This window comes from Carassius carassius, chromosome 8 (assembly GCF_963082965.1).
Source record: "Carassius carassius chromosome 8, fCarCar2.1, whole genome shotgun sequence".
Taxonomy (NCBI): Eukaryota; Metazoa; Chordata; class Actinopteri; order Cypriniformes; family Cyprinidae; genus Carassius; species Carassius carassius.
Window position 1 is genome coordinate 16,391,334 of NC_081762.1, and position 13,967 is coordinate 16,405,300.

Consider the following 13,967-nt stretch of genomic DNA (forward strand, 5'->3'; position numbering starts at 1 on the left):
GCATGTGTTTATCCTGTGCTTGGACAATCATCCAAGTAGAAAATAAATAAGTAGAAAATGAATGATTTATTATATGTTTTGTATGATTGTTTATGGAGGTGTCATGTTTTTGCTTGTTATGCTAAATGCATGAGATTTTTATACATAGTACACATTTTTGCTTTGTGTTCTTTGACAAGAGTTATAAATTGTTATAAATTCATAGATTTGAAAAGTTGAAACATGATCCAGCACAGAACTTTCCGGGTCCTGTGTTTTCATGCATGTGTGTGGAAGTCTCTATGGCTGCAGCTTTAAACTTGCATGGCCATCAATTAAACAGAACCCAACAGACATTGTATTTTGATTAAATTTTTTTATAAAAACAAATGTTAAGTCAAAGAAATATTCTGTTGTCAGAGGCTATTTCTGCTAAAACCACCTAGCTTTGCTCAAATATTTAAATTTTAGCACAAATAGCACATTCTGCTTATTTATACTTTGTGCAAATAGCATTTAATTCTATTTGCACTTGGTGTAAACAAGATGCAATTAATTGCTATTTATATTTGGTGCAAACAGTATCCACAACTATGTGCTCTCATCATAGCAAGTCATTGAGTAAATAGCTGCTGTCCTTTGTTAAATATAGTTTTCAGATGAACCCAAATTGAAACAAAATCCTACATTATAAGCAACATGGGATGATACAGTTATATGTACAATTACTCAAAAAGTAAATAATGCAAGTAGTCATTTTTTCATGACAGTAAAATGTGTGGATTTTCAACATTTTTTCAACATGTCTGTGTGTGCTGTCTGTCTATCTATCTTGGTTATTTAAACTGTTCAGCTGCTTTCAAGCTGTATGCAATGCATAGCAATATATTTAAATGTTGTTTGAAGAAAAGTAGCAAGATATGATCTGACCAATCAAAGACGCGTTTGACAGATGAATTAATTAGTTGTTTGACCTCACTGAAATGGTGTTTGTATCACTCATCTAATTTTCTTTCTTCCCCTGCAGGACAAATGACATAGGATGAACACTGCTGGTCATCTCTGTCTGTCTGTGCTGTCATCCCTTTTTGCACTGTCCTGGGCCGTGGAGCCGCTGGGTCAGGCTGCCCCCTGCTCCTCTCTGGTGACTGGGGTCTTATACTGCTCCTTTTCGCTCAGGGACCTCTTTCCCAGGCCGTCGGCTCTGACATCTGGATGCTCATGGACTGTGGAGAACCCTGACCCCACCAAGTACTCGCTCTATTTCCGCTTCAATCGCCATGCCGGCGCGTGTTTAGCTTTTTCCCCGCTGGTGCTGCCTCTGGACCACTACCTCTCAAACCAGACCTGTGGCCCCCCAGACCAGCCCACCTTCCCCTCGAATCCTGAAGCTGTTGAGCTTTGCATGGTCCCAGGACCCCACACCTTCCTGCAGTTCGATAAGAACTTTGTGCAGCTGTGCCTGACCACTCATCCCAACAAAGACGGTGAAAACGGAGATGGGACGTCCGAGGGCCAAGTCCCCTTGTCGGCAGAGACTCTGGACTTCCGGCTCGTAGAGGTTCTGCTCATTAATAATGAGAATTCAAGTCAGTTTACGTGTGGAGTCCTGTGCCGATGGTTTGAGGAGTGCTTGCATGTTGGCTCAGGCTGGGAAACCGAGAGCTGCAGTATAACCCAGACAGGATGTGTTTGTCCCAACACGGCCTCTCCGGTCTCCCTGCTGCCCACTGCGCCCCATAACCACTCTTTAGACCCCAGCGTGAGTGTGTTGCAGTCCCCACCCGACGACTGTTGTGTCACACAGCTGCATTCAAAGAATGGCATCGCTATAGCACCCAGAGATGTCCGGCAAGGTAAGCCAAGCTTCCTTCTACCCAGCTGTTAGCGGTTTCATTTACAGCCTGCTCCATTAAAATCAATTACGCTGCTTTACAAGCTACTTTGTTTGATAGGGTAACCATGGGCTCGTTTTGGATCACAAGCAAAGTGTTTCACTTTCAGCTTGATTTGATTTGATTTGAGGGCTCATCTTATATTTCAATTATTAGCCTTTAATTACAAAAGGGAAAGTAACTTTAAAGTGCTTGGAAGTGTCTCCAATCAGGATAAGTGTTTGTGATAAAATAGTAATCACTGACTCCCCTTGGCTACACTGTTTGGTTCTGCTGTTACCGGGTGAGGAGGCATCACCTCCAAATGTGTGCTACTTAATCTTCTACACTGTGTTCTAACTGGGTGTGACTCGAAAAGCTTCTAGTGACAAGTGATCTATCAGTAGAAAATATCTGAAAATGTTGTGTTTATTATGCAAGATTAGGTCTGGTCCTCAAATCTGATTGGCTGAGCAGCAAATCAAGAGCTCTGATATTTAGTGCTGCCCTTGGAACTGAATCAGTTCTCCTTGTCTGTAAAGTCTGATTTCAGGGACTCTTTCTGCAAGATATATTGTTAAGCCATTAGTAACAAATAACTGTATTATAATGACTCACTAAACCAATAATCACTATTAGGGCTGCTCCGATCATGATCGGCCGATCATTAATGCTCATCTCGTCAATAAAGCCGGTTCTCTAATCAGCAGTAAATTCCATCAGGCGCGTGATTTCACATAGAGCAGCTGTTACTACACAGAGCCATTGTTAACTGAGAAGCTGCGCAAATCCACGTTCATTTTCAGCGTTTATTTGCGCATCTTCTCAGTTAACAACGGCTCTGTGTAGTAACAGCTGCTCTATGTGAAATCACGCACCTGAGGGAATTTACGCTGATTAGAGAACCGGCTTTACTGACGAGATGCGCATTAACGATCGGCCGATCGTGATCGGAGCAGCCCTAATCACTATAATAATCACTAAACCGATTAAGTCAATACATTGATTCAATCAGGAGTAAACAAGTCATTAATTCACTGAACCACTGCTTCATTCAGAAATAAAACAAGTTGACTGTTTCTGAACATTCATTCTAGCAAACTATTTCCATCTCTAAAAATAGTAAGAGTAGCATGCTAGTATGTAGTTCTGAATTCTGCACATGTTATGAGTATGCCTGAATCATTCGTTCATCTGATTTGTTCAAAGACACCAATTCTTTCAGAAATGAGCAAGTCATTGAACCACTGAAAAAAGCAATTCATTCAGTGTGTTTACATGCACCCTCATAATGTGATTATAATGATATTTTGGCAATATTGCGAATAAACTTTACCTCATGCCAATACAATACTTTGATCTAAATAATGAGATTAAGCTCATAATCACAGCAAGCATGATCATATTTAAAAAAATATTTGAAAGCACCAAAACAAACACACCCATAGCCCAACAGGACCTCGCAACATTGATATCTCCGCCCCACACGTACGTACACAAACCTGGCATAATGACAACCACGGAAACAAGCGAAGATGACACAAAAGAATATTCAAACAAAAGCCAACACAGATAAGTTGTGTAAAACAAAGCAAAATCAATGGTACTCACCTATCAAACAATTCTACCTCAGAAATGCCTTTTAGCGATTTATTGTTTGTCGATGTATTACACCGGGTAACCAGATTTGAAATAGTATACGTCTCAAGTCCGTCACTTGCAGAGGTGGGTAGAGTACCCAAAAACTGTACTCAAGTAAAAGTAAAAGTACTTATAGAAATATTTACTCAAGTAAAAGTAAAAGTACTAGTCTGAATAGTTACTTGAGTAAATAAAAAAGTATTGGATAAAAAATCTACTTAAGTAGTTAGTTACTAGTTACTTTGGGTCATATATACTGAGCCTATTTTTATTTAGATATATAGATAAAATGTATGTTATGTATGTATGTGTGTGTGTGTGTGTTGGTATAAATGTATATATTTCATCAGCCTTTACTCAAGTCTTCAATGTCACATAATCCTTCAGAAATCATTACAATATGTTGATTTACTATCAGTGATGTTCTTTTTATCTTTCTATACATCAAATAATCCTAAACAAAATGTCACAGGTTCCAAAAAAATATTATGCAGCAAAACTGTTTCCAGCACTGGTAATAAATCAATATATTAGAATTATATTTTGAAGGATCATAACTCTGAAAACTGGAGTAACAGCAGATGAAAATTCTGATTTGCATCACAAAATTAATTATATTTTAAAGTATGTATTATATATGTATAAATAACCTCTGACACAGAGAAGGGTGAAAACTCCTCACATGACCGTTAAGTTACCGAACATCTGAACATAACGAACCAAATGCAGTATTTTTATGCAAGCGTAAATATTGTGGAAATATCATAATTAATTGTGTCTAGGGATATGGGGGTCGTCATGTGACACACAGCAGCCACAACAGCATATTGGCAAATTATTATTAAGCATTATTATTATTATTATTTTTTTTTTTATTAGAAACATTCCCAGATGCATGAACTATATAATGAAATATCTCAATTCTCACATTTCATAGATTGTTATTAATGATAATATGCGATGGTCAAAGTAGCCTAATAATGTAATTTATTATAAATTATTATATGTTTACTTAAGTAACAGATATAGGTGTCATGCCATAACATATTTTTAATACGGCTGACTTTGTATTAAATGTGAATTTAACATTGAAAGTTAATGTGATATAAAAACTGCTACTAATCTTTCATTGTTCAGAAAGAGAGCAAATAACATTTACATTATTAAAGATCATTTTCACTGACAGTCTAGAGTTCAATCACTCTCAGAATCACCCATTAAAATCACTGAAACTGTTAACACTGTGAAATCAATATCTTATATTCCGATTCGTACACACATCTGCACTTTGTTGTTTCTGATGAGAGAATTCGCCAGAAAGAGGTCTCCAGTCAGCAAGCGAGTGAAGGAAGCACCGGCATTTTAGCGATGACTCATCTGAACGCCTCTGATTGGCCATTGCATTCAAAAGCTCAACATAATCTTGTGTGATTGGTTATAATGCACAGCGATGTAAAAAAACGTCTGTCTCTGGCTCAGTGTCAGCCAGCCAACACAGATCTGAATTTAGCAGCTGATGATATGACTCGCTGAACGTACTCACGCTGGTGTGATTGTATTAAAATTAATCTGCTATTTTTTGTCTTTTGGAAGCTGCATTCAACTTGACTCCCCTCTGTTATAAGCCACACGTACAACAAACTAATGTCACACAGTGGTATCGTGTACTTTAATCGAATGTAGCCCAAGTTATTACCTGTTGACCAGTAGACAGCACATGCGGTGTTCATCTAATAAGTTTCTCCATCGCAAGCAAAAAATAGACTTTGGAGATTTGCTTTCAATTCAGTGCAGTTCCATAGCCACGTTTTCAACGCTGCTGATGTTAAACGTTCAGACGCTCAGTGCGTGTGGCAGGGAACTGAACGAATCATTCAAACTGATTCATGAACCAATTCACTCGTTTGCCAACTGGTTTGATCAAGACTTTGAACAGAATTGACTCAAAAGAATGAATCATTTGCGAATGAGCATCGCTCATTTCTCATTGCCCAGAGCAAAGTAGACGGCGCGTTTGGAATAAACTGAAACATTTATAACATTTATTGCATTAAGATAAAGTAATGAGAGGAGCGTCACCCACAGTAACGAAGTAAAAGTACAGATTTTTTCCCCAAAATTTACTCAAGTAAGAGTAAAAAGTACCCATCTTTAAATATACTCCAAAAGTATTAGTTACCCAAAAAAATTACTCAAGTAAATGTAACGAAGTAAATGTAACTCGTTACTACCCACCTCTGGTCACTTGTCACTTTTGCTGATGTCGTTTTGTGTTGTTGCTTCTGGATTGTCAGTGGATTTAGAGGCAGAGGGCAGTTCATGCATGGGCCTTGTTGATGATTTATATATATATATATATATATATATATATATATATATATTTATTTATATATTTATTTATTTATGTATTGCCATTATTCAGGTCAACTTTTCCCTCTGGCCCCCGCTGTTTAATTTGTATTTTTAATTTTTTTTTTTTTTTTTTTTTTTTTTTTTTTTTTTTTTTTTTATACACCTGCCCTGATATAAGTTCTATTTTATAAGATCCAAGGCAATTAACACCATTTATAGACTTCATTATGTCGCATATAGAAATGTTTCTGATTGAGAGACAGAGAGTCAGAAAGTTTGTTATTGATGCCGAAAAAGAAGTGACTAGAAGGGGAAAGTGAGAATGAGAGGACATGTATGTGCGCACATGCTTCAGCTGGGCTTTTCCTGGCTCGCTCTAGTGCCTCTCAGCTAAAGCCACACTGAGTTTTATCCTCCCTTGAGTCAGCATGCTGATTGGCTGTGCCAGACAGGAGGACACTGCCAATATGCCTGTTACAGAGATGCAGCCTTCTCCTGTGCCACAAAGACTGCACATTAAACGGCCTTCTCCTCAAAGCTGATATCACTGACACCAGCCAATTTCAAGCATGGAGAGTTCTTCTCTGGAAAGATGTTGACAGTATTTATAGGGGTATATTGGGAGATTTTTTCCATAATTAGGCCACTCTGGAATAGAGAATATAGATGGCATCCTGCACAGTCATTGCAAATGATTCAAAATCATTAGAAGTTATGCAGGAAATCAGAGCACTCAGGCATATAGGTCTCTTAACTACTATGCAGTGTAATAATCCACCTAATTTTGCAATGCAGAAGTAAGCTAGTTATTTTCTGTGAATGTGTAAGACTTCATTAGCTACTATGGGTAAATAACTATGAAATAACATACGTATATTAAACCATTTGTGCTTTAAGTCAGTATGTTTATAATTATGACAATACATTAAAATGATATCAAGTTCACAGTATCAAACAGCACAAGCTCTTTTGTTCAAAAAGTTCACTTTAAGTTTTACCTTATTAATATTTTATAGTAATGAGTTGGTTTTTGTAAAAAAATATGATTAACACACTGAAAAAAAATGCTGGAAATAGTATTGACAAAACCATTGGAAATATTATTAAAACACTCATGTGTTTTCACATGAGGTTAGGGCTTCCATCATATCTTCAGAGCTGCCACACAATAAAAGCTTTTTATTTTTACATGAAGTTGGTCTTTTCATGACCAAACGAATACTCATTTTATTTTACCTTAGTACTCATTTATTGTTGTCACAACACAAATGAAAATTACTAAGTGCACCTTATACACAAATGTACCAGTTTTTTTGTTAGCAACTGAAAATTTCAGCCAAACGAATGCACATTTTGCCTCTTATTTAACCTGTTTCAAATCCCCTTGTTTTAGTACAGTTTTGTAAAAGACAATCTTCTTCACATTCTGCTGGGCCTTCATCAGAGATCTGCGGGTGGTAAATTTTCTACCATAATCTGTGTATATTGAAATTAAATCTTTTTGTTTGAATGGGAGATGAACCCACCACAGACTAAATTTGTTTCTGTGAACTGTCACCATCCCTTGGTGTGCAAATGATTTAATTACAGGCGTGTTATCTAAAGACTTAATTGGACTAACTATTTAATTGTCTTCAGGCCTGGGTATTTCGTGCTCATCTCTGGATCAGAGAAAATCCCTATGCTCAAAGCCCATGTGAACATGGAACTTCTTGCTCCTCCGTGTGCCACAGCCTTGAGATTAGGTTGGCGAAGGCAAAAAAAAAAAAAAGAAAAATCCAAACGCTGTTATGCTAGTGTTGTAGCTTAAACATCAGCTTGCAGGCAGAAGAATCCAGATCGCCATGCTGCATTATCTATTGTGCTTGAGTTAATTTTGATATAATCACTCTGATTATATCCTTTATTTTATTTTTTTCTCTCTCTCCATAAAATGCATTGTGTTGTGCTTTACCGGAGGTCCCTGTCTGTTCCACATAAACAGCAAATGTTTAATATTTTCTGATCTCTAGTGTATGTGTATTGTACTGCACAGATATATTTAGTGAATGTCCAATTTAATTTGACTAAATTACAGGAATTATTAGAAACGCACTGGAATATACAGAAGCATTTGTAGGCTGAAGTTGATAGTAATGTCCTTTAGTTTATAGCTTTTCTACTTGTCCGGAGTTTTCAACAAGGTACTTTAGGGGGCCTGTGGAGAAGATATATGAATTTCTTATCTTTTTTAATTTTTTGAGAATTGTAACTTGATTTACCAATATGTGACTTTATTTTTTACAATTGTCAATTTAAGTCAATTTAACTGTTTTCTAATACCAATAATAAATACCAAATTTAGTTCACAGTGGGATTTATTTTTGTGATAAAAAAATATAATAATAATCAATCTCACAATCACAGTTTTGATGACACTGATGTGTCTTTTTCACAAATATTAATGTATTTCTTATTTTAAATGTTATTTCCCTAACATTAGTATATAATTATTAAATATTCAAGCCTCATTCTGACAATAAATGAAATGGGTAATTGCTAATTTAATAACAGATATTTTCTTCCATATTGTGCTTATGCTATAAGGTTCTTGCTAGAAAAGCTTAGTTAAAAAGAAAATTTTAAATAAATGTCTTTGTGTTGTGTTGAGTGACTGGTTTGGTGGTCCCTGTGTTCTATAAAGGTTGTAACCCCCTGCTATTTGTCACACTTAAAAAATTCAGAACATCAAACAACTTTAAAATTACATAAAAGATAATGCAAGTTAATACACAATGCAGTTTTTAAATGATCATTTTGATTGAATCTAATCTAATCATTTATTAAAGGAAAAAAGCTGTCCAAACCTATCTGGCCTTACGTGGAAAATTATATGCCCCCTCCTGTTAAATCATTAAAGAACTGTGATTAACCACTTTATTTAATCACTAGCCACACCAAGGCCTGTTTACTGTCAGGCACACCAATGATCCCAAATACACCAGCAAGTCCACCTCTGAATGGCTTAAGAAAACACAATTAAGGTTTTGGAGTGGCCAAGTCAGAGTCCAGACTTAAATCTGATTGAGATGCTTTGGCATGACCTTAATATTCATGCTTGAAAACCCTCCAATGTGGCTGAATTAAAACAAATCTGCAAAGAAGAGTGGGACAAAATTCCTCCAAAGCGATGTGAAAGATCAGTTATCGCAAATGCTTGATTGCAGTTGTTGCTGCAAAGGGTGGAAAATTTATTAGATTTAGTTATTAGATTTAGGGGGCAATCGCTTTTTCACGTAGTGCCAGCTAGGGTTGTACAGCTTTTTTTCCTTAATAAATGAAATCATTTCCAAACGGCATTTTGTATTTACTCAGGCTATCGTTGTGTAAAATTAAAATTAGTTTGATGAGCTGAATCCTTTGTGTGATAAATATGCAAAAACGTAAAAATAAATAAATAAATATTTTCCCGTCACTGTACATGCAGAGAAGCCACTTTGGGTCAATATTTGAGTTGCAGATTTTTGTGTTGATTTCCTGATGTTTGTTTGAACTCTACATCTTTTGTTGGTCTGAGGTGAATATTGAGTCTTTCTTTGAGTTTTGATTACGCTGCATTTTTTTTTCTTCCCAGCTGGCATTCGAGTGCACTGTCTGTTACATCATTGACATACGGAAAGGGTAATGAATACAAGGTGAAATATAACAGAGGTTGTATGAAGCATGAAAGACATCATTAGACTCTATTACTATGAATTCATCTGGGTGTGTTTCTCTGAATTCTTAAAATACTTCTTATTTTTCGTAATACTTCTTATTACTTACGTAATTGTGATGTCAGTGCAGGTTATAGACAGGATTAAAGTATAAGCATTGGGTCTGCAACTAAAAATTATTTGTCGAATAGTTGATTTTTCAGTTGATTTTTTCATTCATTGTGTCATCCCTAACTATCGTAGCTGCTAGCATTCCTAGGCCTACATGTTTACAAGTACAATAGTATCTATTCCTTCATATAGTATAGATTTGACTAGTAATACACTATTAACAATGTACTGTAGCAAAATAGTTTACTTCTTCGCAAAAATGTAAACTATTGCACAGCTTTATATTGTATATAAAGTTGGATATGGACAAATCCTTATACACTTACATAAACCAATATGTACTATATAGCCATGGGTTATGAAAAAGAGACTTTTATATTTGGAGCTTTTCCATGACCGTGGGACGACTCTGAAAAAACTTTTTAAAAAGTGAAAGAGAAAAAGCAAGCCAAACTAAGGATTAGAACACCTGGCTAAAAGGTGTAAGAGACAGCGTCAACGACCCTGATCTTAACCTACTGACTCTCTTGGTCAAGGGAAACCATGTTTGGACAGAAGGCCGGACTCGGATCACGGAGCGGTCCTCTTCCTCCACCCCTGCAGTTCAGATCAGCTAGCGAAACCAGAAGTGAGAGGACTCTTCCATCCATCATAATTACACTGCTCACAAATGTCTAACAACAACACTGCAGCCTCAGCTCCACATAATATACACATACACTACTCACACATCTACACAAATACTACCTGCAGATAGGCTTTCAATAAGCATGCAAATACTCTAAATAAATGCTAATGTTACAATACTGTATCTATATATGGCAACAACACCTGATAAACTGATAAGAAATGTTGCAGATTTCTATAGATTTTAAATGGTCGATCATGTTAGGTTTAGTACATTTAAAGATTTCTATTTAAATAATTGAATTATTAATTCTATAATTTTAAAAACACATTAAAAACTTATTATAATTAAATGCAAATTATTTCAAAATGACTTCAGTTACAAAAACATTCATTCTCTCTTGGCACAAGCATACACAGAAGCACACTTATTATTCAGAATAGACTGAGTTATATTGATTCAAGGTCTCGAGTCCAAATAAAGAGTCAGAAAGTGTTCAGCTATGAGAGTGTGTGGGCACTGAAGTTAATATAGTCAGACTACCATTCAGTACATCTTCTTTCTAGTTGCTAGCTACACGTATTTCTAGCAAAGTACCAATCTTTACGAAGCTATACCAGTGCTGTGGGAAAATGAATTGTTACATAGGTGGTGCAAGAGAAGCTATTTTAATTATTTCAGAGATTGTTTTTTGTCAGCTGTTTTGTCTAAATCATTTACATTTAACTATCTTGAGGCTGAAAACTGAGAACAGGCCCACTTGCAGCTCTAAGCAGTAAGGTAGTCCTTATATATATACTTTTTTTTATCTAGAATTGAACATACCTGGAATGGTTGTGGAAAACTCATGAAAATTCATTAGCCAACATTTTTTTTTTATTTTTTTATCAGTAGCATGCATTAAGGGAACAACAAATGCTTTAAGGGTTTTTTATCATCCTTAAATTGTCTATTTAAACATATACATTTTTATTATTAAACCTGGCATATTTACCACTCTTATTTCTATAAGAGACTAATCAATTCTAAATGTGAAAACGTCACGTGTGTGTAAAACAGTACTCCCTGGTTAGACACCTGTAAGACACTTTCCCTGGTTACGTGACCTTTATCCAGATATCTCCATCTTTCAGCTTATTGAGCTAATTCTTACATCAAACAGTCGACGTTTGTTCAGAGATGGTAGATCTTCACCGTTAATAGGCTAGGATCATGCTCCTTTTATCCGTCTTCATTTCTTGGCCTCATTGATGGTGTGCTGATAGACAGGAGTATAATTCCACTTCATTGTGCAGACTTAATATGTCATAGTTAAATACCCTACATCCATACAAAATAGCTCAAAAGCAACAGCCCCTTCATCCAGGAAAATAAGCTCTTCCAAGCACAAAGAGCTGCAGGTAGTCTTGGTAAATGGAAAATCCCAAGGGAACACTGACTTGTTCTTGTACTCTTCTTTAAATTTGTTTCCCACACATTCAGAGCTGTTTAAAGAAGCTTTAATTGCTTGGTTAATCTGATCTATTAGAGTAAGACTGACCCGTCTGTCCGGTGTGACAAATGTGAGGAAAGCTAGCCAGTTGACAGTCCCCTAGAGCAGTCAGGACTCTGTGTCCAGAAAGGACAGGTGGTCAGCTTGCTTTGTTTTTCTGGTTTTTCTTTGAATTTTATGGTGACACACTTACAAAGAAAGTAAACAGGCAACATTTTTGAGGATTTGAAAGAAGAAATACATTTTATGAAAGCACTTCATTTGTTCTGTTGAAACTTCATTTTAGGATTTGAGGCATTTCATTGTTATTTAAACAAAGATAACGTTAACTGAAAAGGTCAGCAAGTGATTTTGCATCTTAATCATGGTAACACTCATATTGTTTGCATCTTGGCTATATTTGGAAACAGTGAGTATTTTAACATCCCTGCCTCCCTGTAACTAGGGCTGGGTATTGTTCAAAATCTTTCGATCCGGTGCCAATTTCGATACCTCTGTTTCGATACCGGTTCCTAACGGAATTTTTTCGATACCATATCTTTTAAAATCCATTTCAACATCAACACAAATACATTAAACACAAAACTTTTATTTTTCACCTTAATTAAAACAAATTCTGGTAACACTTCACACTTAGGATAACATTATTAAAGTCCACATGAAATCAAAATTGACTATATTTACTTTGTTCGCCTAAATTGATCGTTTTGTGCTGAACAATTCCTCCATGCGAGTCAATCCACACAAAAAAAAAAATTTGGCTTCATAATCTTTAATCAAAATCTGAAAATGCCCCTCCCCTCTGCATTGGAGGACCTTCACTGATGACGTAGGCTTGAGGAATTTGGTGTCTGTTTAATCCGTAACCACGCCCCTCCAACTGACAGTAGACAGGCTGCCTGTGTGTTTGCGAACATTGACAGCGCGTGAAAGGAGAGATGGTGAGGAGGTGCATTTCTGGTTGTGGAACTCACGGAACACTTTTCCCTTTCCCTAAAATTCCCTCGTTACGGTCCAGATGGCTCGATTTTTTACATTTCGAGGAAGGAGGGATAACAGAGTGGTCGCGAGTGTGAACTTGCTCCTGAGCCGCCACGTCCAGGTGACCATTTGAACTCTCCGCATGTAACGGCTCAAACATGTAAGGTCTGATTCCCGTGACGAAAAATGATCCTCCGTGTGTTCCTGTTCTTCATCTTCCTCCTCCTCCTGCTGCAAACTAAATTGCGGTGATTCAGGTGGCGAGTAATCCTCAACAACCGATTGTAAACTTGCGTTTAGATCTGCCTCCATTTTTTTAATTAAACACCTACTTATCTAGATCCAATCAGGTGCTAGTTGGAAAATAAACCACGCCCACTATTTTCCTCATTTATTATTCCGTTTCTCTCGGAAATACGTCACAACACTGGAGAAAAGTCGTTTGCAACTTCCGTTTCACGGGGACTTTAATACAACTGGTTTTGCTTTTTGGATAGGGGTGCGCCATTCAGGGTCCGGACTGGGACCAAAAAGTTGCCCTGGACTTTCTGGCCCACAGCAGCCCACCACATCATAACGCAAACGCCCCTGTTTTGATGTCATTTATTAATTTAATATTTAAGTAAACAGTTTGGGGATTTTAACCAATAGGGCAACTGATCCTCCGTTAAAAAAAAAAAAAAGACCAGCAGCTCTTCATTTAGCGACTCCTAGGGAGCGATACATGCTCATCAAGACAAAAACATTCTTCTAGAACTCAAACTTTGCATTCAGTTAGCAGATCGTTTTCACTTGTTTCTAAATATTGCTGATTCAAGTGTTCAAGTGTCTCTCTCTGTTTTTTAGACGACGTGAAAGGGGGCGTGTTTCAAGATACGCAATGGAGTAGACCAAACTAAACAGGGAGGGAGGGCAAAACAATCATCCAAACAAATGCTTCATTAAATTGGTGGTATTGCTGGCTTTGGTTGCAATACTCTTATCACAAATGTTGCACTTTGCTGACTTGGCATCCACTTTTATAAAGTGTAGCCACACTTTAGACCTCTTTGGCATTTTAAAATGGATACGTTTTGAGAAAAACAACTACACTTGTGTTGTGTGACTTCGAGTATCTTCAGAAATCCTCCCCGTCACGTCACGTGGATGGTGGACAGCCAATCACGGCTAATTTAGGTCCTTACATGCACGTATGCTACAAGCTCACACAGACA

The 13,967-nt window shown here is 36.8% G+C and overlaps 1 protein-coding gene across 12 annotated transcripts in view; it reads left to right on the plus strand.

Annotated features, from left to right (window-relative positions):
• adgrb2 (adhesion G protein-coupled receptor B2) overlaps positions 1–13,967 on the plus strand; it is a 300,747-nt gene that overhangs the window by 89,614 nt on the left and 197,166 nt on the right. For all 12 annotated transcript variants that reach the window (XM_059556467.1, XM_059556463.1, XM_059556465.1 and 9 more), the window contains exon 2: positions 1,007–1,835. In XM_059556467.1, the coding sequence (XP_059412450.1) occupies positions 1,022–1,835 (814 nt within the window). In that variant the 5' untranslated portion in view covers positions 1,007–1,021. The remainder of the gene's footprint in view (positions 1–1,006; positions 1,836–13,967) is intronic.